This window comes from Haemorhous mexicanus, chromosome 1, assembly GCF_027477595.1.
Source record: "Haemorhous mexicanus isolate bHaeMex1 chromosome 1, bHaeMex1.pri, whole genome shotgun sequence".
NCBI lineage: Eukaryota > Metazoa > Chordata > Aves > Passeriformes > Fringillidae > Haemorhous > Haemorhous mexicanus.
The window spans coordinates 84,078,574-84,106,163 of record NC_082341.1 but is presented as its reverse complement, the minus strand read 5'-3'; the positions used below and the strand labels follow the sequence as shown (position 1 = coordinate 84,106,163).

Genomic DNA, 27,590 nt, shown 5'->3' with positions numbered 1-27,590 from the left:
GCAGATTAACAAACAGCCCTGCAGGGACTGCTGTAACCCCACTGTACCCATCACTTTGTGGTAATTATAACTAGTGCAGTGTTGCCACTGTATCCCCATTGCCACATATTCCTAGCTTGTCTTGTATCTGATATCCCTGTGCAGGGCAGTATCTGTGCAGGAGAATTTGCTTGCAAATTATCTTTTTTAACAAAAGGATGAATTTAGCCTTTCAGCTGTAGAGCCAGGGTGTTAATTTCTTTTTTCAAAGGGAATACACTTAAAATCATAGAATGGTTTGAGTTGAAGGGACTTTAAAGATCTTCTATTTCCAAGCCCCCTGCCACAGGCAGGGATGCCTTCCATTAGACAAGGTTGCTCAGAGCCCCATCCAACCTGGCCTTGAATGATGGAGGATAACTTATATTTTGAATATGTAACATCCAATGTTGAAATACCCTGCATTATTGAAATGAACAGGTTTTTTCATATATAGATACATAGCTATAGAAAAATAATTGTTTTATTACATGAGAATGAGTAGATGATGCAGTAGGATTTTGTTATTTTGTGTTTTGATTTCATTTTAGTTTTATTATGTGAGCTTTAAGAATTTGGAAGAATACAAATTTGAGCCATTCTGTCATACCTGTGCCCTTTGAACTTGTAAATTGGTATACACTACTTAATTGTATATAGTGCAAATAGGAAAAAGAGTTAGGCACTCACTCAGGAAGCTATCTGCAGTCATGCCTTAAACACACTAAAGTTACCTACTCTTGCAGGCAACTTTTTAAGTCATCTTGGGTGCATTCAAGTTCCCCTTGATAAGGAATACATATAAAAAGAAATAGTAATTGTTTTAAAGGATGACTGTGTTGTGTAGCTTTCCTGCTTTATTTCCTTGGAAATTCATTAAAATGTTAAAAATCAATCATAAGAAAGCTACTTTTCCTCCACCACTGAAAAAAAAGGATTAATTTAGTTTGTTCTGGACCAGCTTAAAAAATTTTAAAAGCTAAAAAGTAATAGAAAGGCATTAATTCAATTTAATCCATTCCTAATGTTTAATACTTTGTTAATGTGTGTGAAAATTGGTAACAGAGAAATTTAAAATAAGTACAGAAGCATCTGAAATGCTGCTTAGATGAAAGGGGATACCAAAAAAGAAAAAAAATTTTAAAATTATCTTTTTAGAAAATTAAATTGGCATTGAGAAGACAAATGTTACTGTAAGTTTAACAATTACTAGAAAGAAACACTAAGTATTTTTATACTGTGCAGAAATTAACCGATTTATCTTTTTCAGAGTGAGTTTGTATTCAGAATTAAGCCATGTGATTCCCCATAGTAAATCCTCTGAATACTTTTTTTAATGCTTCTGTGCTCATTGTGGAGGAAACGGATTTTCCACACTTATGGAAGACTAATTGCAACAGTTATCTCAAGGTGAATATGAGAAGGAGAGGTCAAGTAATCGAGAGATAAAATAAAATAAGTGGTAACAAATCCTCATGTCTATGTATTCAGCAGAGAGACCTAAAGAAGCTCAGGGATGAAACAACTGAAATGCTGCAGCCACCTCTCACGTGGAGTCTGTCACCCAGAGCTGTGCTGATAGCTCAGGGCAGGAGGGAGGCAGCTGTGATACCAATTTTTGCAGAGCTCCAAGGGAGGCCAGAGGACTACTGACTAGGAACCCAGTTTCTGTTCTGGGCATATTAGTGGAAGCAGAATGCTAGGTTTGGGTGAGGATGACAGATGAAATAAAAATCAAGACAGCTTTTGTAGAGGAGAAAAATAAGAATTCTCTGAAGGTTTCAAATCTTGTGGGTGAGAATGATCCACTTTAGCAGGCTGCCTGTATTTCAGGAAGACAGGATTCCTCACAAAAGGGTCTTCAAGAAACTAAGCAGGCATGGGACAGGACAAATGTCTTTACATGATCAAAGATTTAAAATTTTATTAGTTATCCCCATTGAGAATTTTTTAAATGTTGTTTTTTGGTTTTTTTTTTTAAATCACTCATGTCCCTTCAGTTTTGTTTCAGGATCAGATTATTTTTAATAGCTTTCTGCATTGCTCTGAAACTTAAACATTTCAGTGAAAGTTGCTTATCAACCATAAAATACCTACAAGTCCCTGAAGCAATGATTTGTTGTTGGAGCATGTGCCACCAGCCTGCATACTGTTATTCACAGAAGTGCTGTTGTGTCACATAGTACAGCACAATGTGAAGATCTGTCAGCTTTTACAGTGAGCTCTGTGCTACCCACAGGAAATCTGTAAATAAAATTGCTTTGTTTTATATTTCTAGATCTCTGTTCATGTATAAAAGAAAGCCTGAGTATGCAGGTATACAGACAGTAGTTTGTGTACAATTCTAGGAGATGAAAAGAATACTCAAGGAGTAATTTTACTGGAATTCGTAAGGGGCAGATTTACAGGGCTTTCTTTTTCTCACTTTAATATAACCAGATAGATTTATTTATGAAATAACATGGATATTGAGGGTAGAGCCAATTGTTAGTATGAAATAAATAGCAGGCATCTTTCTTGCTTCTTCATAAAAGTGTTTCTGTCTAGTGTTTGCAAGTAGCCACTATTTTTACTGTTTCATCTTGCAGCATAGCCTGGGCTCCAGCTTTTGGTGTAGCCTAACATATTCTTGTCATGATTTTCAAAAAAAAGCAGAACCTTCAGATTTAGGTAATTGAAGGTATTTTAAGTCTGGGCATCTGGCACGGCTATTTCTCTGTCTCCTTTGTCACACTGAAGAAATAGGATTTATTGCTGGTCATTCAGTTCTTCCTGGGCTTTATTTTGTTCCTTTCTGTTTACTCCCTTCTTCTGCACTGGGAGCAGAGACATGAAAATGCTGCATTGCATAGAGCGTTGGATTTCTGTACCACATACTACTGTATGTCTGGGGCGTTGTCCTTTCAATGTGCTCCTGTTAGATACTAGAAACAAGCACCTGAATAATGCAAATGTGAACCTATAGATGAGGAAAGTTAGCTGAAACCAGCAGAACTTGTTATCCAAATGTCATCTTCCCCTTAGTGTTAAGAGAAAAACAAACTTTGAAGAAGTTGTGCTGGAAGATGCGAGGTGATTGGTTTGGGTAGCTTTTACTGCTCTCAGTCCAGTGAATTTTGTCCTGCTGGGAGAGCGAGGTTTGTGCAAGAAAGATTGAGCTCTTGCCCTGAAACAGCTGTCAATATTTCAGCATACAGCCTCAGACCAAAGCACTGGGCTTCCTTGGAGACTGCAAAAGGAAAACGATATGGGAGAATAGCAGAGGAACTCATGTCTTACCAGACACATAAGATGCAGACCTTTATCTATCAAACATTAAATAATTATTGCCTTCTGTATGTCTGGTGTCTCTCTTTGAACAGCAGTTGTGAGTTAAGGGATGAGCTTCTGCAATGAAAGTTTCTCTCCAATTGCCCAAATACACACGAACATTTTGCCCCAGATGATTTATAGAGTTTGCTCACTGCTCATCCTGTATGGGCTGCAGTCCATACAGGACTAGGAACAGCTGCAGAGACTTCACCTGCTGGATCACTGAGAGAGATTATTCAAACTTTAAACCACATTTGGTATGACAGAGCATGACTCATAGGTCCTTGGATGGAATAGCTGCCAGTCTCAAAAAAAGAAAAGTTTTATTTACAGCAAAGTTACTTAGAATAAGTTAAAATAACTTTACTCTTCAGCCAAGGATAGCTCAGAAATGCTGATGAAACAGAGAAAATACCAAACTTGAAAATAAATCATACATTGAGTCCTTGCAGAGCAGAGTTTCCTACAGCCTTCTTCTAGAAAGCCCTTCTGCTTGAGTGGTTTCCATCATTGAAACAACCTCAGCAAGTCCCATCAGGGTCTTTAGGAAATATTTCTGTCAAGAAAGTGGGAAATGCTGAAGCTGGGTGCACTGCAGCAGAGTAATATCTCACTTGATGGTGCTTTTCCCCTGATTTCTCCATCCAATCTACTGAAAGGTCCTTTCTGCTGCCGCTCTAAGTGGCTCTCATTTAGATGGATCCAAGTGAAGCATTCCCTTCCTGTCACACCCCTTGAAGGGAAAAAAAAACCAAAACCAAAACAAAACCAAAAAAAAAAAAGGTGCAGTTTTTTTTAATACTGATATTGCAGCTTGCAAACAAGCAAGTTCTGCAATGACCCAATCTGAACATGTAGGATGTAGGGGGATAGATTATGAGAAAATAGAGATAGTGTAGAGAGTAATCTTACCCCTAAGGAGTTGCAGCCAGGCCAATTATCAAAGATTAGGACCAGGCCTGACTTTAACCGGGCACAGCTGTAACCAAGGAGAAGAAGAGTGCTATAACAGAGTGGGGTAACTGCTTGAGAGTGGATATGGAGTCAGTTGGCTACTTTGTGGGGAAGAAGGAGTCAGTGCTCAGAGGAGCAGCCCATGAGAAAACACCAAGAAGGTGTAAAACTTTTGCAATAGGACAGAACAGTATGGAACCCCTGCAATAAGATGATGACAGTAGGATGGCCCTGATTCATCAGAGCACATCTGTGTATTGAGCATATGTTCTGCAGTTTCTTGGCAGAATTCAGTATTTGAAATGTTGCTAGGCTGTGCTGGATGTGGCAGTGCCAGTACTGCTAAGACGGCTATGAGGTTCTGAGAGGAAGAAGCTGTTTTGAGGTGCACCTTGGACTCAGGATTGAAAAAGAAATCAGCTACCTCTTGCTTGTTAATAAAAATTGAGTGCTAACAAAAATCAAAAAGAATATTTCATAGCATTTCTTAAAATAAGTGCCTGAAAACATATAGCAGTTTCATATTTTATTACTTTCTTCAAAATTATGTAATGTAAATGGTGGGAACAGCCATGCCAGTCTAAAAAGCGACTACATAATCTGTATCTGTTGCTAATATCATACAGATAGAGTTTTTAAGCAGTAACAAAAAAATTCACCAAGAGGACTGGAGCAGGAATTAAATATGAAAATAAATGTCTTGTTACACTAAAGATGTAAATTTTTTGTTCTTTCTTCCTTTTTAGGAATTATGGTTCCTGTAGCTTAAACAGTTGATATTGTGTGCCTGTATGCTGAGGTTTCAGTGATGAATACTGAATTATGTTACTGTGAATTACATGGTAAAATTTTATCAGTTAGTATATATTACCTTCTCATTTCTTATAATTTTATCTCATTGAACAGCAACACAATACTAGTTGTCAACATATTTTCTATAGATATATCTGTTAATTTTTGAGTAAAATGCAGTGTTTCAAAATGAATCAAATTACATAAAGGCATGGAGCATTTCAATGATGTATGCAGGAAATTACCAAAGCCAGTGTTTAAAGAAGTCACAAACTACTCCCAAATTTCTAAAAAACTTTGGAAGCTATTTAAGAGCAGTGATCATAGAATAGTTTTCATTAATCCATAGCACATCTGCCATTACAAATAATGCTGCCAAAATCAATCAGCTGCAGCTATGGCATTGCTTTTTACAGCATGCATCTTCACGTTTACAAATGTGCAGGCATCAGTGTGTAAACCAGGATTCCAAAACAATAGACATAGAACATGGAATTGGTAAGAATTAGACCTATTTCAAACCCTTCAACATGAGAGACCAAGAATTCAGAAACAGCCCTAATTCCCTTAGGAGACAAACTGGGCCCCATCTTTTGCTGTGCTGAGGGACATTTGCCAAATATCTCCACTGGATTGCTCATCCCATGAGAGACAGAGAGGGAGCAGAGCAGCCTTTGTGCAAGAGCCTGGGGATTAGGGAATTCACCTGGAGCACTGCAGAAACAGGAAATCTGGAGCTTGCTTCAGTGATTTTAAAATGGTTTCATTTTGGAGCAAATTAGTTTCACCTAAAAAGGCTGCTCAGGCTCTACCTCCAAAATAACCTCGTGCTCACTGATAAGCATTTCTCTATGGGGATGGGGAGAGAGTTGAGGTCTCATTTTGGCAGAGAGCTGTTTTGATGAAGGGTTGCACATGGACAACACTGTTTAACCTGTGGATCTCCTGTTAAAGCTTGAAAACCTCTGGAGCTGACACCCTGTTTCTGCACCACTGGCCACTGTGGCATTGTATGGAGCCTGTGTTGGCGGCCGCAGGGGGCTGAGGTGGTGAGCTGGAGGAGGGGTCACTGTGAATCCCTTCATGTCTGCCAAGCTGCCTCCAGCCTACCCTGGGGCACACAAAACAGTCATGGAAAAAGCCTGCTTTGTGTAGAAAATCTTAGCCATTGGGCATTAAAAATTATCTAACCAGGGACCAAAGGCACCTCTGTCCCAACACAGTTTGGAAGGAAACAGGCAGCTTCTGGAGGCTAGAGGGAAGCTGATCTCTGTAGAGGACTCTCTCCACCCAAACAAGGTACCCTCACCACTGAGGGGTTGTGGCACATGGGCAATCCATGCTGGAGCACAGACACACCAGAGGGCACTGCAGGCCATCAGTGTTCCAGGCTGGATCAGAGGTGTGGAGGACAAGGGCAGCAGAAACCTGTAATCATGGAGCAGCAGAAGTGGCTAAGCAGACAGTGACAGAGAGAAACTATCACACATTGCTATCTCGGCTTCCTACCCTGCCTGCCACCTCAGCATGGGAATTTTGATGGACAGAGCATAATGCATGGCAAAAAGAGGGAAAACTGAGGTCAGAGGATAGATGGTTGTGTAAGTGTGTATCTTTTTTGTTGGTTTTTTGTGTGGTGTTTTTTTTTTTTTCAAAGCTGCAATCAGCAGTGAGAGGTTTGTTTTTGTTTACAGTAAATTAATTCTATTAAAACTACCTGACTGCAGACTGTTTTGCCCACAACAGAGTTCCAAGCACATTAAGGTGCCTCCTTCCAGCCTGGAGCTAATGACCTGGTGGCTCTTTGTACAGAACCATAAACAGCTCCCTCTTTTGGGCATTTTCTACTTAATGTGGCTTCCTTCTGCACGTCTAATTTTTTCTCAGTTGCATTTTTAGGATTTCAATTTTCTCAATGCATTGCACACACAGACTTAGTATCCCAGGAGTACAGGCTTTTCCCAGGTGACACGGCAGTTGAAGGTCTAGTAGTTACCATTCCTGTCTTTCTGTGATTAAGTCTGAGTTCCTTTATGCAAACTTACCTGTGTAAGTACCTCTGGAACATACCACAGAAAACACTTCCGAAATTGTATGCACAGTAATGTAGAAAATCTTCAGAAAATCAAATGTATAGAATGAAATTGAGAAAATATTTAGAAAAGAAAACCAGGCTAATTCTGAAAGCTTTAACCCTTGCTATGATTTATGTTAAATTTTATTTTGTGATTAGGCCTACTGAGCAGTGTTAATTACTAGTTTAGCATGTATCTACCATACATTAAGTTGTTGCTTTTTTTCCCCTGATCATATTCCTCAAAATAAAGAGAATTGGTTTTCAAAACTCTGTTTATATTAGGGGTTTTTTCAGGGGGAGCAAAGTTTTTCATTGAAAACTTTCTGTCTTTAGTAGCTGGTGAATATAATCATTAAAGAGCAATTGGGAGATTTCTACAAGAAACTGTCAATCATGAGACGGAAATACAATGCAAACCATTCTTGTTCCCTTTTATTGAGACCATTGTAAGGAAATAAGAGGTCTGCTTTATGAATGCAGTAACAGCATACACCCTCCAGACATCTGCCTGTTCTTTGATTTCCACCTAGTGTGAGTCAGCCTCCTCTGTCTTCAAGGCTAGGAAGTGAGCTCTTGAATAAATAGCGGTGCTCAGAAAAGAGGTGTTAAAATATACAGCTTACAGCATTAAAATTTATCATCACTGTTTCACAAGAAGGAGCATTGCTCCTTACTGGAGGTTCACTTTTCATTAATTTATGGGTGAAATAATCTCTTACTCCTACTTGAATAAACTTTTATCTCTATTTAAACTGGCTGTTGTATGGGCCAAAACTGTGTTTAATACTTCTACTCTTGACTACTCTAATACAGAGATTGACTGTTTTGATTCATTTCTGTTGCTGTTGTGGCCCTGCTTCTCACTGCTCTGTCTGACCATTTTAAAGTGTTTTTGAGCCCCTGACAAGTGCAGCTAGGTGCCTGATAAGAATCTTTATTCTTAAGAATCTAGATTTTGATCTTTATTCTGTATGGTGAGTAACATTTGGTCACTCCAATGTATGCTATCTGTAGACTATTCAGTAAAATATTAGCAAATCACCAGTGAAATACAGAAAGATATCCATTCTTGCATGTCTACTTGGCAATCTGTAAGCAGATTGCCTCTGGTGTTTTAGCTATGTCAAAGGTAAAAACTATCAGTGTCATGCTATCTAGAAGGTTGTGGAGGAGTGATGCTGTCAATGTGCTTCAGATGTGATCTTCTAACTTAAATGCAGTGCTGTGCCTTAGAAATGCTTTTGGTTTTGCTTTGGATTTGATGCTTTAAACCACAAGGTTTGGCTCTAAACTGGGAAGATGAACAGGAAACTTTGGCCTTTGAAAAAGTGCTGCGTAGATACCTCTCAAGCAGTACTCTTGAATATCTTCCCTGACACCTCTGATGGTTTGGAAGAGAACAAATATGTAAAAAGAGAGATGAATTGGGTTTTCTTCGTTTTTGTTGAAAAAATATCAAAATTCTTCTCATCAAAATGTGAAGTGAATTGTACCAGAGTTAAATAGTTTTTTGTTTAAAAGAATGGTGTTGGGCAATTGCCAGCACTATAATACTTCACTTCTATTAAAGACTGATATAGTAATAAACGTGTTATGGTCATCAAACTGATTCTTTGCAAACTGCTGCTTCTGTCTGTTCATCAGTTCTTGAAATATTTGAAGTTTAGAGCAAGAATTAACAGGATCAGACAGAAACAAACCTTGCAATTCTGTCAGTTAATTAAGCAGGTCTGGCTGTGTATGTTGGTGTGTTCTCTTTTACTCTGTTGTTGTGCTGTTTGGTGACTTGTCACTTGAACAGCCCCAGGACAGGCATGCTTTCTGAAGGTGTACTGAACATTGCTTGCAAAATTCGTCCTGAACAGGCTGCATATGCAAACTGTAGTCTGTGCATAAACATTAAACATCCCCTAGGTTCTGTGAAGGAATTTGTCTTTGCCAAATATGTGGTGAGCCTGTGAATTTAAATGTGCTTTCAGTCCCCTACATTGAAACAGTGGTGGTGCTTTAGTATTTTTTGGGTGTGTAGGTGACTGGTGAGATGGCAGCTCTGCATTCCCAGAACTACTCTGCAGCAAACAGGCTGGGTGCACTGAGGGTGCACAATGCTGTGCATTTAGCCTGCAAACCCCTGCCTTGAACTGACAGCCTGCACTGGCTTTACTGCTCTTGTGAAGTGACCAAGTCACCAAGGCACTGATGTTTGGCCATTGCAACATTATTTGAAGACAGCTCTCCCCTTTCTGGGGGCATACCTGGAGCTCAGGGACTGAGTGGGGAGGGCAGAGCCTCTTCCCAGGTCGAAGCTCCCAGGCAGCACTATGGGAGTAAATCCCTGTCTGGCACCATCCTGGGCCCCATCCTGGCCCTGGTCCCATCCCAGCACCTGGGTGGACATAGCCCATCGCCATCTGAGCTGGTGACAGCCACCTTGGGCCTGAAAACTGGCAGCCCCCGCTCAGGGTTCTTCCCATTCTCTTGGGAGCATCTCCTGGACAACTACAGCTTGTCTTCTGCAGAATAATTTCATGAGGGCATTTGCATTTCATGCCTGGGGAACTAGTGAGGAATGAGAGGATGGTACTTTCATTCCCCTTGTGTGTGTGTGTTGATTTTCTGGTGGTGTTATTGTAGCTCCTGGCATTGCACGCTTGAAATTTCACCAAAAGGGTCATGAAAACAAAAAGCGTTATGGTACTATGCTTGGGGAAAACTCTTTTCCCAGGGAGAAAAAAAATCAGAAATGAATGTTGTTAGCAGTGTGTGGGGGGGTGGCATTTAGGAGAACAGATGAGAGTTTATATTCTGCCATCAGGAAAGATGTTATCTGTGTCATAAAGCCTGTACTAGCCACAAGCAAAAGCAGCAATTGGATATATAAAAAAAGAGTTCAAAATGACAAGAGGTGTGATATGTAGGAGATTTCTAGATGTCATGAAAAATCCTTGATCCTTTTCTGGTTTTGTCAAGGCCAATAAAAGTGTTTTGGAAGTTTTCCAGGAAAAAAGCATCATAACCAAGGAAGGGGCTGCCACTAGACAGAAAAAGTATAAACAATCAGTATGAAATAAAAGATGCTGCTGTGATAGGATTGTATTTGGAAAGAAATAGAGTAATGTACTCAACATTTTGGTAAGAAATCAAGTAATAGGAAAATGTTTTTAGTATTTAATGGGTATGTGTTTGGGTTAAGTAACTTCCCATAATCAAAAGATTTCAGTAAGTTATTTGAGGCAGTGATGCTCAGCATAAAAGTGCTGACACTTCCCAGCAAGAGAGCACAGTCTAATAGATTTTGAGTGGAGTAACTGGAGGTTATCAGTGGAGCTGTTCACTGAGCTAGCATGTGTGTTACCTTCTGCAAGAATCTCATCTCATTGTTTATGCTGCTATGTATTTTTTTATTAATGACCTAGGAGGTATGTGAAGACATTCACAGACAATAATTTTTGCAGAACATGTAAGTACTGATCTGATAATAAATACCCTAATATTGAATACTTTCTAAACAATATTAATCCAGAGAGTTTTTTGTAACTTTCTGAAGAGACACAATTCTAAAAGAATATGGGCCATAGCTAGGATATTGTAAGGCTGCAACTTCGTACAATATTTTGTAGAGAAAATAGGAGACATGGAACAGCAGTCAGGGAACTCTGAGGATGTTACAACAGAAGATTGCACAGAGTAAGTCGTGGACATACTGAGGGAAATAAATGTACGCACGTCTTTGTTTGCTGGAGCAAAATGTTACGATTTGTGTCAAGAAACCCTTAAAATGCTTGAAGGGTGTTGAGGGTTTTGAGAAGAGAGTGTAGAAAATACTTAGGAGGAGGAGATTTTTACACCTAAGTCTATTTACCTGATGAAAAATACAATTATCTGTATTTACAGGAATAAGTAGGGACATTAATCTTGAGCTGAAAAAGATATCACAGGGCCAAGGCTTCAAAGTAAGAAGTTCAGAACACATTTTTAACAGGTTTTAACAGTTCAGGGGGTTAACCACTAGAAGTTGGTGAATTCTCCATCTCTTGATGTCTCTGTAGTCAGAATTGAATACCTTTCTTGTTGTGTATAAGTAAAATCAATTTATTGGCTTCAGCACAAGTAATGAGGTTGATGGAGGTTATTAACATTGGCTAAATTTAAGGAGATAATAGCATGTAATTTTTAAGAATCTTCTCATCTCTCAGTTAGGAGTCCAAGTTAGCTTTAAGAAAAAACACTTTGCAACTCTTTACTTTTGTAGGCGTATTTTAGATGATCATGAGGTCTGGGTTAACAGTGGGGTACTTTGACAAATACCCTCTGGATCATCATCTCTATCTGCTCTTGACTGTTCTATCATTTTGTTATCAGGAATCAGAAAATTCATTTATTTTAGGTTATTTTCTTTTTGCATTTCAAGGGCAGCTTAAAATTTGATGTTATTAGTGTTGATTTCTAAACTGTAGTGAAGCAGGATGCATGCATAGGCTAATTGCTTCTCGAGCTCTTATTACTGACTTACTGACCTGGTTTGTCAAACTCACTAAAGAGATGGTTAGATATATGCCACAGGAATCTGAAAACAAAATCCAACCCACAGGAAAGCAGAATTCAATATTCAGTGCCCTAAATGACATTGAAAGGGACAAAAATATCCTTATACGGGATTATAAGGACAAAAATATTCTTATAGTCCTTTACTGATTTACAAATATATAGTTTTTCTGCAGACTTCTTAAATAAGAGAAAAAGCTCAACAACAAAGATGGACATTTCTTCCAGCTAAACCACAATTTGGACCTGCAGTTCCCTCCCTAGCCAACAGAGAGAGAAAGAGAGCTTTGCTACCTCAGAATTTTAGTATTAGATTCTGTGAATTGCCTTGGAGGACAGTTCCTCTCCATTGGTAGCAAGGCACAAAGCTGATTTTAATAGGGTGAGTCCTATCAGACTACCTTTGCTTTTCCTTAATGACATTCTGTTAGCTGTATTATTCAAGGAATCAGACTAGGTGAAAGAATATTTGGCCTTTAAATCTATAAATTCTTACATTTATGCTCAGTAAAGCATTGATCATGATGTAATCTTGTACAAATGAGTGAATCAGTATTGGTAGTTTGCATAACAAAACAGGAATGAGCAAATGAATACAGCATTTTTTCCTCAGGCCAAGAAGAGGTTGATTTGTGAAAAATTTACTCTTGAAAATAACCTGTACCTGATGTTTGAGGATATTGTGCTCGTTTGCTGCGGAACAACAGCGTGCTGTTTTGTGAGATACTCACATGCAGCTGCTACCTTGCAGAAAACAGCACAGTGTTCTTTGACTGAGCTCTGCCAACTTGTTCTAGCTAAGAAAGCAGCCAGTTTATCAAGCTTTAGAGGAGTGATATGTAACTAAGAATCACTGCTAAAGTCATCTGGATGTTTCAGGGAAAATTCTGACAAAGAGATCAACTTGGATGTGAGAGATAGAGAGAACAGGAACTCAAATAACATTTTCACATATACCACAGAAAATCTTCAGCTGGAGAGCACAGGGAGGATGACTGCTTGCTATCCTTCTAGTGGGGTCCTGGTGGAGAAGAGAGAAGTACTTAACCTATAGCATTGAAAGGCACTTTAATTCAGTATAGGTAGTGGGGCTGCATCTTTTAGTCCTAGGACTTAAAAGGTATCAGCTGGAAGTGACTTGAATGGTTGAGAGGAAAGCATAGTCCCAGGGAATAAGTCAGTAAACAGTCTTGTGTGCATAAATCCCCTGTATAAGTTTCTAAGGTCATGTTGTTAATATTCTAGGGAAGGACATTTATGAGACTTTCATTATTGTCATAGCACAGCAGTTTGTCTTTCACCAGAAGCAGGTATTCCTATTTTCAGCCTGAAGACTTTTAAATGGTGCCTCTTGACCTGCATTCAGTATTATTTCAGCTTGTTTCTTACAGACTGTAGCTCTGAGAGTGGCTTCTGTCTACTACAAAGAAGGAAGATTTTTGTCTAAAGTCAGTGTCTTGTATCTCAGTTCAGCTAGTTTTTGATGTGTAGATTTTCTGTCCTTTTGAGAGAATAGTACAGAGTGAAATGTATTATCAATATAAAGCCAGCATAAGCAGTAGTCTTGAATTTGTGGTGTTCCTTGCATTGTTCCAGTCTGCAGGAGTTTCAGTGCAGAACATCGTGCACTACAAGCTGATCAGTAAGTGATTTTGATCCTTCCACTATGCTCTTTTGAGCCAACAGCAATGACAAAACAGGAAGGAAGAGTTGTTCTTGTGTGCTCTGCATTTCTTAGAATCTTTAGCTGACCAGCCCAGCCACAGTGCTCACAAGTAGTAAAGATTCACCTTCTTTCACAGCTGTCTTTTAGTGAAAGAAATGAAAATGAACAATCCACATTATCACACAAGTGATAAGGTCAGGACTGAAGTGTGAATGTTTGAAGCCTGCAGGATGGAGAGGGTGGCTGAAGGCTGTATGTGCCCCTGGGTATGGCAAGGTGTTCTGCAGTGTGCTTCACCAATTGCAGTTCTCTAAAACAGCCTCTGGTTGCAGCCTTCTCTTTTGTACAGTGAAAACAGAGGAAGGAAAAAAAAATTTTGGAGGGAATTCTGGTGTGGTGAACAGCTTCATCAGGATGTTTAAGCAGAATGGAATAGTGGGCTGGCCTGAAGAGAAAAAGAAAGGGAAGTGTTCCATCTCTCCTGATGTCCCCTACAAAATGAGAGTCTTCTTTTTTTCTTTTCCTCTTGTGATTCTTTAGCTTGTGGTTGACTTTATGCTGCTTTCTATGAAAACTTTCTTTCTTTGTTTTTTTTGCTTGCTTCCTTGAAAACATTTCTTGCTTTATGACCTTTTACCAGCCTCTCTGAGATTCAAAGATGTAAGCAGTAACCTGGACATTGAGTGTCTGCATCATTGAGTGTCTGGAATCATAATAGTCAAAGGAAGATAGTGAACCAGCTTGCATTTACTATCCATAGTATAAAAGGAGTATAATGATGTAAAATTGTTGCTAAGAGCTACACTTCTTCATTAACTGTGTAATTTCAGTTGTTAAGTCTGAACAATCCTCTACTGTTAGATAAAGAGGAACCTAGAAGAGTAAGTTTTCATTATGGAAAAAAATTTATTGGTTGTACAGATTCTATATACAAGTTAGCAAAATGCCTCCACCAAGGAGCAGTGGAAGTGAAACATTGCCAGTGAACATAAGCAATGAAAATACACTGGTCTCTTGGATGGGAACTTGCTAAAATGCCTAAACATATTAAATTAATCTTGCATTTAAGAAATAAATTATTAGTTCAATATTAATTAGCAGCAAAGCAAGATTCTGTCTTGATTCACTGCAGTAGAAGTTTTTTGCCAAATATGTGCAGGATCAGTTTCACGGGGCCTCATGTAACTGAATGCTATGCTTACAAGTGCACAAATGCTATGAGGAATGTGAATTTGTCACTGTACTTGACAGAGACAGATAGCCAAGGTTGCTGCAAATATTAGAAGAGTCTATAGCCCCGTTATTGCCTTGCTCTACTCAAGGTCATCAGACCTGAACAGGAGTAATTATCCCAGGCCGAGGATTGGATTAATGGCTACACTTCTTTGGTACCTTCGTGAACAGAACTGCAAAGTCTGCGAAAATACTCTTGTGAGCCAAAGAGCATGCATCATTCTGAGTAGCACCTGAGAATCATGCACATTTTGAGGTCATCTTCTTTTCTGGTGTAGCTGTTTCTGACTCTGTCAGGGGCTTTTTCAGATGCCTTCCCCCCTTCGCTGGTTCAGGCTTCCAGTTTTTTTATCCTTAGCCAGGAGTCTCTCCTGTCTGCCTGTGAGAAAATGGGAAATTCAGTTTCAAGATGGAATATGATAAAGCAAGAAGGTTTTGGTTTTTTTTTTTTGCAGAGTTCTTGTTGACCTGGTTTCCAGAGAAGTAGGAAATCAGTATAAAGCTGTCACAGGTGAAATGGAAGTGTCAGAGAGCTTTAGAAGAGAAGATCATAATATCAAATGAAGAGGAAGACCCTAATGACAAATGATGAGGAGAAATATATAGGGTTTGGGGTTTTTTAGTATTTTATATGCTTTTAGGTTAATTAGAAAAGAAATTGCAAATGCCATATTAAAGGAGAGAGTACCTATCAAAATGCTTTGCAAAAGCTTAACATTTTCAGCATATCCTGTGTCTGTATTTTATTTTCAGTCTAACTGCTAAAATTATGGCAGAGCATTTAAAATGTATGAAAGAAAAAAAAATGTAGCTTATTCCTGCTTGATCCAAACTGCATTTCTGTTTAAGTCCTCTGGATGGGCCTTGTGCCTCTTGTTTCATTTGCTGCATCGTACTCAGATATTGAATAGATTCCTGTAGATAACTTCATCAAATGTTAAGCTTAGCTTAAGCTTTTTCTAATATAGACAAAACCTTGAAAAAGGCAGGTATTACTTGGAAATGTGTGTACGTCTCTGTCACACTCCTCAAGGTACTGCTTAACTTTGGAGCTTGTACCAGGTCTGAGTGCAAGCCTCATCAAAATGTTCTGTGTTATTGACAATAGGTGTGCCTTGCACAGTATTGGTGCCATGCTAAATTTATTCTCCTTAAATAAACTGTGGATTTCATTTTAAATTTTAGGAGCGTCTTCTGCTTTCTTTACTGCCTGCTCACATTGCCATGGAAATGAAAGCGGAGATCATTCAGAGGCTACAAGGTCCAAAGGCAGGCCAGCTGGAAAACACCAACAACTTCCACAATTTGTATGTCAAAAGGCACACCAATGTAAGGTATTGTACTGTAATAAAATGTATCAACAACATTCAGAAAAAAAAAAAAAAGAAAGGGTTAAGGAAGAATTATGAAAACACTTTTTAAATATGCTTTTCAACAACTTAATATGTAGCATCCCTTAAGTTGATCGAATGCTGACAATGCTGCATTCCAGAAGAGCAACAAAGGTGTTAATACAAAGGAGTTGAGAAAAAGCCACACAATACTGGGCTTTTCTTCATAATGTCTTCATTTTTCAGATTGAAGTACCAAATCCCGCTTCCGTGTACACTAGTCAAAATTGTAACTCGTGTCAGTGGTATGATTCAGATTTTGCAATTTTCTTAATTGGAACAACTTCTCAGGATTTGTATCATGTAAACAGAGGCAGCTGTATCACATACGTATTTTACACAGTACCTGAAATAAAATATTCTGCTGACAGATCTAATTATTTGTTATTTAAAAATTTCCAGTAGCTGGAAAAATAAATCACTTTCATTTCAAACATTCTTTCTTCTTAACAAGGTGCTCTATCTTGTTTTTGTTTGGGTTTTTTGTTTGGTTTTTTTGTTTGTTTGTGTTTTTTTTTTATTTTATTGGACAAGTTAGTTCGAATTATATTCTTAGAAACTGATTTTTTTTTAAATGTTGCAGGACTTTTGATTAAGCTCATGTTCTCTTGGGAGCACAAATATTCTTTGAAACTGTTATATTGCTATTATTATACTGATGATTTGTGACTTTAAAAAAAATTCTTTTTTTTCAATCCCATAACAGATAGAGGTATAGAATATTTATAAATACCTATAAATATAGGTAAGCCTATAAATGTTATACCTAAAAGGTAAAACCTATAAAGGTACATGTAGGTATATCTTGCCTATGAACACATCACCCATAAAGACAAAGATACGTTTACCTATAGATGTAGTTACATTTATTGCTCTGCATTTAGTAGTGGCTGTTTTGGGTGTGAGCATATCCCTGGGCAGTCCAGAGCATTTGCTTTCAGGTTTTGCTGCTGGTTGATGGATCTGAGTGCTGCAGAAGGAAGCTGTGACCAAGATTCTGTCAATTTCTGTTGCAGCATCTTGTACGCTGATATCGTGGGATTCACTCGCCTGGCCAGTGACTGCTCGCCAGGGGAGCTGGTGCACATGCTGAATGAGCTCTTTGGCAAGTTTGATCAGATTGCCAAGGTGGGTTGCTATGGGCTGCTGCTGTGAGTTTGAATAAGAAAGTCATCTTTAAAATGTGGTTTGGTTTTGTTTTTTTTTTTCCTCTTGGGGTCTTCGTGCAGCATTTCCGAGACTTTGGCAGGAAGATTGGATTTGAAACGTGTGAAGAAAATGATCTGGCTCTGGTCTGAGTGCAGCAGTGCATTTCTGCCAGAGTGACAGTCTGTGAAACCCGAGATAGCTCTCTAATAGGACCAATAGAGACAGCTCCTGGAACCCAATAAAGCTTAATGGCAGATGAACACTTCTTTAAATAGATTTTTTGCCATATCAAGGATTAAGAATCTCAAGATAGAAAAGTATTAGTCAGTTTTCTGGTCTCAGAAAAAGCATTTATGAGACTGAAGGAGAAGAGAGACAGTAGTGATCCAATCAATTTTAATTGCTGACCACAGCCTCTTTATTACTCAACAAAAGAGTCAAACACAATCAGAATTTTTTCTTCTGCTTATTTAGGTGCCATTTTTATAAATTAAATCAAACTTCATGTGTGAAAGCAAAATCAGAAACATCAGAATAGATAAAAATTTCCTGTGTTTTTATTTGTGGAAAAAATTATTGTCAAGTATTTTAAAAATTAAATTAAATTTATATTAAATTTCAGTTTTTAAAAAATAAAAATCTTTACATGGTCTTAGAGTACAATATATAGAACTACTATTATGATTGCTAGCTTCTGGAAGCATTCCATAGTATATCTTCATAGATGTAAATGTGGAAGAGTATGTCTTTTGATTTCATCTTTCAAACAAAAAGGCTTTATTTAGATTGAGGACATGATAGTTTAGCTCAGTTCTTTATTCTCAGGTGTGAACATGCTTTGCAGTGAAATTACTTCCTGCTTTTGCTTATTAAGGACCATAACTGGTGGAGGGGTCAACCATACAAAACTCTCTCAATGTGTGTTGTAGCTAGCCCTTCTCTACTGAAACAAGCTTTAGTAGAAGGACTTTGCTAATGTCATTTAAGTCAATCTTTGTAACAGTAACCCTTCATTTATGTATTTCAAATTAAAGTCACTGTCTCGCCTTGCTTTTTTTCCTCCAGGAAAATGAATGTATGAGAATTAAGATCTTAGGTGACTGCTATTACTGTGTTTCTGGACTACCCATATCTCTTCAAAATCATGCCAAGAATTGTGTGAAAATGGGACTGGACATGTGTGAAGCCATTAAGTAAGTACTAAACTTAAAAAAAAAAACCTTTAAAACCAGTCCTTCACTAAAATTAGTATATATAGTTGAGCTACACTTGGCAAAAATGTGTATCATGTGGAAGTCTGGATATTTGGGAGTCTTCTGTGTGATTTATTTTTTTCTAATAAGCTGGACTTTGATTTTAAGACTTGGTATGCTTTTCTGTAAGTTTAAGTTCGAATTGTTGTGTTTTTGTCTAGACCACATTAACCACTGTCCATTTAGCAAAGGGAGAAATTGGTCCATCCTTGTGAGGTATATGTGTGGTGTGCACCTCATCATGAAATGGATAATTATGTTGAACTGTGTTGATCTTAATGTCTAATGAAGTAGCCATACAAAATTATTCCTCTTATCCTTAAATGTGTGTAATTATAGTCACAAGAGGGATTTGACTTTTAGTTATCTGGTCTTCTAACTCAATCCAGGGTAATTACTGTATGGGTAGGTTGACTAAAGCAAATTTGGTTCTTTTCCCTTTTATGTGTTCATGGAAAAGGTGTAGTATTTTTGGAAACTAGTATTTTGATCTCCTTGCTCTAGTAATCTTTTGTAAAACTAACCTCAGTACAGGTATCAGGTTGCTGCGTTCTCTAAAATGTTGTTTCTTCATCCAAAAATGGTTGTAACTTACGTAATGTCCAAGGAGATCTAATCTTCAAATGGCACTTGGGAGAATTTCTTCTTGCCAAGCAAGATGAAAGTCTACAGATTTGGTTGCATTTCAGTCACTTTCACTGGATGCTTTCTCTTTTTCACTTGGTATCACAATTGAGCCATTTCCTTTTTTAGCATAATAGGAGGTAAAGCTTCCATCTTTCCTGTAGAGCAGTTGGTAAGAGGGTGTCAGTCCCAGAGTTCTGGCCCTCCTTGTTGGTTGACTTAAAAATGTCGGGATTTTTTCCCCAGCCCTTGAGTGAAAATGAGAACTTTCTGGTTTGCATTTCAAAACATCTGTGTGCTGTGTGAGAAAAGGGAGTTAAAAGTATTTGCATAGAGTTTCTGGTCAACCTGTTGCATTGTTACTTGAGAGGAAAAAAATATTGGAGGTGGAAAAACAGGGTGGTGGAAAAGCAACACTAAACTTGAGCCATAAAGTGTCCTTCACAAAGAACCAAAGTCTATCACACATCATAGTGCAATGTTTTACTTGAGCTCAGAGAGCAATCTGTCAGTTCCTCACACTTCAGAACTTCCAATCTTCTCTGAAATAGCTTTCTGCTTAGGCTGCTATCAAGTATGTTCGTTGTTAATGCTGTGCAATCAGGTTCTTGGTAAGAGCAGCCTTACAGACTAGAAAATTATAGGTTAGTTGTAAAGCATATTCTGATCTGACTTTATTACTGTAGTCAGAAACCACAATGCTCCCATAGACAGATGCCTGATTACCACAGCCTGTTTATAGAAGGAGTGAGGAGTCTGTACCCCGTGTTTTCAAATCCTTTCAAAGTACTATGCCAAGTGTTGCAGCCTGCAGGTGAATGAAAATTTTTGGTTATTAATCAACTCCATATTTTGTTGTGTGATTGCTGCATATTTTTATGGAAGCCTCTCCTGACATACTTCTGTGCCCTGTAAAATGAGAAGTAGTAATACTCTTGCTATTTTAGAGCAAGTCACTCAATATGTTTTACTTGCTCTATTGGAAATACCTTTTTTGTTAGGTAGAAATTTTTGTTATATTCAGTCACTGAGGTGCAAACTGCCCCCTTGGTGTGTAAGCTACTGAAATAAAGTTTGCTGTTTATATTAGCAGTTCTATATAGATTTTACCACCAGAATATGGTTTCAGTTCCAGTTCTCTTTGAAGCAAAAAAGGAGGAATTCTGCCGAATTGACAGGTGATCTGTACTACAAGGTCTTATTCAGTCTTCTTCCCTAATGTTGTGTAGCTCCATTTTGAGCAATTCAGCGTTCCTATTCTATGGATTGTTCCCATTTAAACATGGATTGTATTCCCATTGATTAAGTGCTTTGCTTCTCTGCTCTGTGTTGGAACAAATCCAATGTTTCCTGTAGTCTGCAGCCTGCTTGCCCAGGAGTGGCACGCTCACTTTTTCAAGCCATAAATGCCAGTGCTGCCTGTGATGCTGGGAGCTGGCCACCTTAAGTGGATGCTTTAAGGACAGAGCTTATCTGTTGAGGCAAAATAATTTTTTGTGTGAATATATGTGTTGTTTCCATTCAGCTCAAACTCTACCTCCTTGTCTGTCTGGTGACTTCCTTATTTACATGTTTCTCAGTCACACATTCTCAAAGGCTTCCTCTGATTTGGTAGCATGCAACAAATTCAGAGGAAAGTGAAAGAAACTGTTGGATATAGGATGGTTATACCATTTTGAATGCTAGATACACAATAAAGGAATTCTTTCAGGTATGATTTCATTCCTGCAGGTCTGATCCAAAAGGAAACTGTGCTGTTAAAGCTGGCAGTTTGCAGGGAATTAAATGCCTAAGGCCCACTCAATGTGTTAAACTGTGTAAGAAAGGGCTAGGTGAGTCTTAGGTACCTTGGTCCAGAATTATAGATTAAAAAAAGCTCAGGTAAAGTGTATAGATGCTTTCCTAAGGACCTGAACTCTTGCTTCTATGGAGTAAAGTTACCTGCAATCTAACCACACCTCTGTAAACTGAAGAACGCTTTCAAACTCAAAATTTCACATTGCAATAGGAAAAATACAATTTGAGTATTTTGACTGCCCAACCAGGCTGGGCACACAGACTGTGCTGTGCTGAAGGAAACCAGAGAGACAGAGGGAGCACTAAATGAAATCAAGGTGGGAAGTTTCAGATATGCTTCTGTAGGTAATGCAAACATCCTCTGGGGATGAGAAAGCCTACATTCTTGAATGCATTCAGCGCCTGCATTGTCATGGCAATTGTTCAAGGAGATCAGGAGAGAAGAAGTGGTAAACCCCAATTCTGTCTAAAGTTACACTGCTAATTTAATGTCTCCTGTGGTTTCTTTAATTTGTGAGACAGAAGAAGAGATTCAGTTCTGGTACAATTCTGTTTGCTCCCCTGGTAAAATCCTGAGAGCTTATTATAAAGCAGACTTTATTCCACTTGCTCTTGCTTTATTCTGCAGAATGAGGAAGGGCAGTCTTTTGACAAGCACTCCTAGAGGATAAATGTTCCATTTTGCCCAGTATTTTAAAACACTTTTTTTCCAAAGTGCTAGGCTTGTGTCATATACCTTGTGGAGAGCAAAGTGGTGTTTGTGATTTGCAAAGTGCTTACAAAGATCATTTACAGGCAGTTCATTTTCAAGTGTGTCAGCTACACAAGAGCAGTGCAAAATGGCAATGTGAAAAGGAATACCAATAAACACTTGAGAGAGACAGATGGAATTAAAATACTTTCAGTCATGGTCCTGTTGTTTTCATTTCCCAGGGAAAAAAACAATTGAGAATTACTGCCTAAATGCAGGATTTACCATATCAAATTAGGCCTCTTGTGTTCTATGTTCCCTTTCAAAAAAAAGAGGAAATTGTCATATTAATTCAATATTTCAAAAGGTACAGAGCTGATGATTCTTATCACTGAGATTGAAGATGTTGCTAGAACTTTGCACCCAACTTGTATACAGGAGCCATTTGGTTTTCTTATTCCGTAGTTGTTTCTTCCATTAACACCCCAAATTTCTCCAAGTGTGTGTGCACGTTCTTTATTACTGGCTAGGTTTGGGTCCACACCAGTTGGGGTTTGATTACGTAAATCTGGTTAAATTATAATCTTCCCATTTCTTAGAGCTGTCTAAGCCTGTATGAGTTTTGTTACTCTTTACAAGTGTGGTTAGTACCCATGTGACATATGTCTGGAAACGTTCTGATTGTTTGACCTCAGTCGCCCACCAGTGATTCAGAAGAACTGCTTCTGCAAAGATAATTGCCTATCTTATGTGTAGGGCTCTTCTGAGATTTGGGGTGGGGTGAACAGATATTTAACTCTCTGACTGGAAAGGTCAAAGGTTTAGATGTGGTCTGGACAGTGAGCATAGCCCTTCATTTGCTGTATAATATTCCAGAGGGTGCAGCATTCGCTAAGCATGTGGAAGGTTGTTGAGCCTACGTTCTCCACAGCCTGAATGGCACTGAGCCCATATCCCCAAAGAGTGTACAAGCCTCAGCTTGTGGAATATCCTGAAATGCTGTGGTTTTCATCCTTCCTCTTAGATATTGCAGATATGAGAAGGTCTCTGATGTAAACATTGGGGTCTTTAGGTAGAAGGGTGTGTTACAGTAGTTCCAGACCTCCAAAAGCAGCCTGTAGAACAAAAACAATCCTTAGGTTCTACCATGAGACTAAACATTTCCAGTTATTCACTACAGCCCTCCCAAATAATTTCGGATGAATATAAAAGAAGGAACTTCAGATACAGACTTGAAAATTAATATTTCTAGAAATTATAGCAAATACAGATAACAGGAAAGGTAATGTATAATCAGAGCATTAAAAGAATAGAGGCAATGCTAGGAAGAGGTAAGTGTTATTACTGTTGTTACTGCTACTTTCATAGACTCATAGAATGATAGAATGTTTTGGATTGGAAGGTCCTTAAAGACCATCTAGTTCCAACTCCCCTGCCAGGGGCAGGGACACCTCCCACTAGAGCAGGTTGCACTGATCCCCATCCAACCTGGCCTTGAGCGCTTCTAGGGGTGTGCCATCTGCATTATTTGACTGGTAAATGAAAAGAAAACAAAGGGCCTATTATGTGTATTAACAGAGGCTTTTTCTGAACCCCAGGAAAGTGAGAGATGCGACAGGAGTGGACATCAACATGCGCGTAGGAGTGCACTCCGGGAACGTGCTCTGCGGCGTCATTGGGCTCCAGAAGTGGCAGTACGATGTCTGGTCCCATGACGTTACCCTGGCCAATCACATGGAGGCTGGGGGAGTCCCAGGGTAAGAAGAGTCTTCTCCGTTAACCTTCGGATGCATGGATTTTTCAGTCACAGAAAAATGCATAGGCACAGTGTCTTAAGCCATAAGCCCTCATGGAGATGCCTGAACTAATTCTTAGATGCTGTCTTGAGAAAAGAAAAAAAAACGCCAAACAAAACTGGGGCACTCAGTATTTCCTGTGATTTAAGGAGCATTTTTTTTTTCTGGATGGAAACTTTTGGATTTATGCCCATTAGAACTTCTAAAATTTAGATTAGAGGGACTGCAAAAGAAGTGAACAGCAAATAAAAGGTGTATCCAAAAGCAAGTAAAAAAGGTTATTCAGATTTAAATGATGCTTTTGATCAGTATTTGTGACTTTGTCCTTTTTTTAAAATGTAATTTCAGCCGCGTTCACATCACCTCAGTCACCTTGGCGCATTTGAATGGAGCTTACAAAGTGGAAGATGGGGACGGAGATGTGAGGGACCCATATCTGAAAGAGCATAATGTTAAGACTTACTTTGTAATCAATCCTAAGGTTAGTAGTACTTTTATTTTGTGGCCGGTCATACTTGTTTTTGAGCAGGACCGCTAATCTCTTTATTGAATAATTCACTACAATAAGATATTGATCAGAGCTGTTACTGATGCCTACAAATATATAATGTTCACAGTGCAAATGTTTCCCGCTCTTCAGAAATAAGTCTCTGATGTTTCCCAGCAATATCATTAAGAATTGCGGGTTCTTAGCATCTCTCCATTTATAAGTCCCTAATCATGGAGATCTGCGGTGCCAGATGACGCACTGCTGCTTCAAAAGGTCGTGAGCCCAAAGGCTGACATCACCTTTTGTCCTCTGTCATCCAGGGAGAGAAGCGAAGCCCTCAGCACCACATTCGGCCTCGGCCTACTCTGGATGGAGCCAAAATGAGAGCGTCCGTCCGCATGACCCGCTACCTGGAGTCCTGGGGAGCAGCCAAGCCTTTTGCACACCTGCACCACAGGGACAGCATGACCACTGAAAACGGCAAGATAAGCACAACAGTAGGGGCCTACTTATGTCATTTCGTACACTATAGCAATATTGGAAAGGAAAGAGCTGCTCACTGCTAAATGCCTGGGTATTTCTGGTAGACGAGGATACATGTAGTTGTACAGGGCATAAACGCAGTGAATTTGCTGGAAGCTTTTCCAGTTTTGGATTAGGGTGTAAGTGCATCTCTGAATTCAGAGGAGTCTGGCACACTTGCTAAAGCATAAAATTTGACCCTCTGAGCTCAGATTCCCCCCCCCCGCCCAAAGTCACAGCATGTACAGTGGCTGCTCTTCATCTTGTGGAAAGATATTTTGAACATAAAGTCAGAATGCAACTCCTTTAGGAAGGAAATCCTTTCATTTGGAGGAATTCCTAGAGATTTATTGGCTGTTCAGCTACATTCTCCATTTGGAAGATGGCCAAACCTGGAGCCAAGGCTGTGAAGTTAGAATAATCCCTGTGAGACTTTACGTGGACTTTATTCAGAGTACCCCAGGAACCAAATCCATACTCACTGTAATGTCTGCCTTTTGAAGGTGCACCTACGAGTCATTAGCTGTGCTTGAAGGCTTGAGTTTTAGAGTACTGTATTTCAATGTTGCATCTTTTACATTGAACAGATTTCTTTTTAATTTTACTAACGCTGTAATGCTGCTGTCGGTAAGATAGTGACAATCTACAGCTTGTACATTGCATTATCTTCTACTTCTTGAAAGAGAATCTGTGAAGGTAAATTCTGCTAGTTTTCTACATTGGCATTCAGTTTTGTTCCTGTACTGGTGAGACAAATTCATGTTTAATAAATATAGTGCATCAGAATGTGGATTGTGACAGACTCACTACAGGAAATACCCGGCCATCGCTATTAATCACAATAAAAATGTGGCTGTGATGGCTGCCATTGCTATTAATTAAAAAATAATGACCATTGTCTGTATTTGGCCCCTTAGGTCTGTTTTTTTCAAAACCACTTAAGATTGGGTTTTGCTGAAGCTGGCAGGAGTTTGGGCTACATCCAGAGGGTGGTGACATTGAAGTCCTTGTGGTAAAGCAAAAGACTCTTGGATTCAGACTGTTGTATTAGTTTTTCCTGTATTTATACTGATAGATGAGTTTTATTCCAGGTCACTCTATCTTCCCTTCTAGCTGGATTTTTGTTCCAGACAGTTTTAATTGAATGCTAAAAGTATTTACATTGGAAAATTTTCTCCTTACATTTGACCCTGTTTTCAACACTGTTTTAAAAGCAAATTAATACTATTAAAGTCTAGTGTAATTAATAGGGTTCTTTTTGTTTGTTTGCTTTTTAGGATGTTCCCATGGGGCAATATCATTTTCAGCGTTGCAGAGAAAGGTAAATCAATCTTAAAAAATTACTTATTCATAGAAAATCCATATAAATAGACAGACATTGGTGTGCTTTCAAATATTGAAAGCACAAAGAAAAGGGCCATTGATCACGCAGACTGTTTTTTATGTAAATGCTGATACCTTTTCCATAAAGAAGGGCTATGGAAACAGATTTGGCAGACATGTTCCTTATGAATTGCAAATTCACTTCCTGATAACAAATAGCTTTAGTCTGAGTTTGTATGTTGGTGACCTACTACAAACCAGGTACTCTACCACTGGGAAGAAAATTATATACAGGAAAATTGGGAGGAAGCCCAGAGAGGGGTAAGAAAAAGGAAGATGGAAAGGGCTGTTAAAAGTTTTTCTTACAACAGCTAATAATATATACTAAAAGAGACATTTTGTATATTTGTTTAATTGCTTTGTATTTGTATTGTGGTTTATTATTTTAAAGCCTTTAGTATGTTTTCAGTAGTAGATACTCAAAAGGTATTTTGTGGTCTTTTATAGTGCTCCTGCTATGCAAAATGTTTGCAAGATCACAATAGCTTTAAGTTTTCCTGGTGCTGCTTGGTACCTTGATGACTGGGACAAGATGATGATATCATCAATACTGTAAAGTCATTTAAATGAACCTCATAAAAATTTGAATTTTTATTGTCTCTGGTTACTATGCAATTATCTAAAATGCTAAGTTCCAGAAGGTGAACAAGTTTTGACTGAACGTGCGTGATAATAATAAAAAGAGTAGATTTCTAAAACTGCACATTTATATTTGGACAGTATGTCCAAAGACTTTTTATCAGTCAATGAAAGACCATTGGAACACTGTGGCATTTGGAAATAATTCCATTCTGAAGTGTTCTTGCTTTTGTGTTTCTAAACACCACTGCAGAAGAGATTCAGAAGGCACAAAAAATGTGTCTTGATACCGTATCATGGAAGGAATTTCTTCCATTACTGGTGTCTAATGTCCATAGTGAGGCAGACATGTTACCAGGATTTTAGATAAGCTAGTTAATCATTCTCACAGGATAGAGCTGCAGTGATCATAAGCACTTTAAAAATCAGTATTTTCTATATAGTATAGAATATGCAAATGTAGGGTTTGAAGCCTGACTGTAGGCTTCTGTTTGTGAGAGTCTTAGCTTTTATGCATTAAACAATAGTCTTATGTTGTTAAGGACCTGCCAAGAGGATAAACTGTGGTTGGACAATGTCTCCTCAAATGTCTATGCATTTCTCCTGGGTTATTTCTGTGATTGATTTCTCTGGAAAAACAAGTTTTAAGCACTTTCTTACCTAAATTCACTAGCATTGAATAGGCATGAAATCACTTGTGTTTTTTAAAGTTTCTGTAGGTCCATTAATACAATTGCTGTATTAATTTGGAACTTAAAACAGGTTATCAGTTTTAGGGAAATGACCCAAAAACTTGATGTTGAGGAAAATTTGTGTTCGACTGGGTTCAATTTGTAGGTTTAGAATATTTTGGTGAGAACAGAGTCAAATTTCAGATCTGACTAATGACTTCTTAGAAAGCGCTGGTTTTAAGTTAGCAGTGGATTTAAGTTTTCAAATACAGACATCACTGTCAATATTTGAGATATGTCAGTTTCAAGGAAAGCACAACTACTGAAAGGATTGATGATTGCAGCAATTAATGCTAGCAAAGGTAAACCCACTGTGATTATCCTCTGTTAGGTTCATGCTGAGTCCAGTCAAAAGTAAAGAAGCTTTTTTCATTGCAGATGAGTTACAAGGCTCATAAATAGAGTAATATTATGTGTGCTTGAAACTAATTTCAGTCAGTGCTCAGTTTTCTTATTAAAAAGAGTAAAGTACTTCCAAGGAAAGAAGAGTTAGCAGGATTTTGGTAGGGGATACCTAGTATGCCTCAGTGCACTAGTACATTGTGCTCATCATACAATTCTGACAAGGTTTTTTTAGAAAAAAAACC

At 38.5% G+C, this 27,590-nt stretch overlaps 1 protein-coding gene across 1 annotated transcript in view; it reads left to right on the top strand.

The window, feature by feature from the left end:
• The window catches only part of ADCY2 (adenylate cyclase 2), a 205,016-nt gene that overhangs the window by 115,863 nt on the left and 61,563 nt on the right, over positions 1 to 27,590 (top strand). Inside the window, exons 5-11 of the mRNA XM_059855000.1 lie at positions 15,783 to 15,931; positions 17,005 to 17,116; positions 18,203 to 18,330; positions 23,101 to 23,259; positions 23,647 to 23,779; positions 24,109 to 24,285; positions 25,588 to 25,631. Coding sequence (XP_059710983.1) covers positions 15,783 to 15,931; positions 17,005 to 17,116; positions 18,203 to 18,330; positions 23,101 to 23,259; positions 23,647 to 23,779; positions 24,109 to 24,285; positions 25,588 to 25,631 — 902 coding nt within the window. The remainder of the gene's footprint in view (positions 1 to 15,782; positions 15,932 to 17,004; positions 17,117 to 18,202; positions 18,331 to 23,100; positions 23,260 to 23,646; positions 23,780 to 24,108; positions 24,286 to 25,587; positions 25,632 to 27,590) is intronic.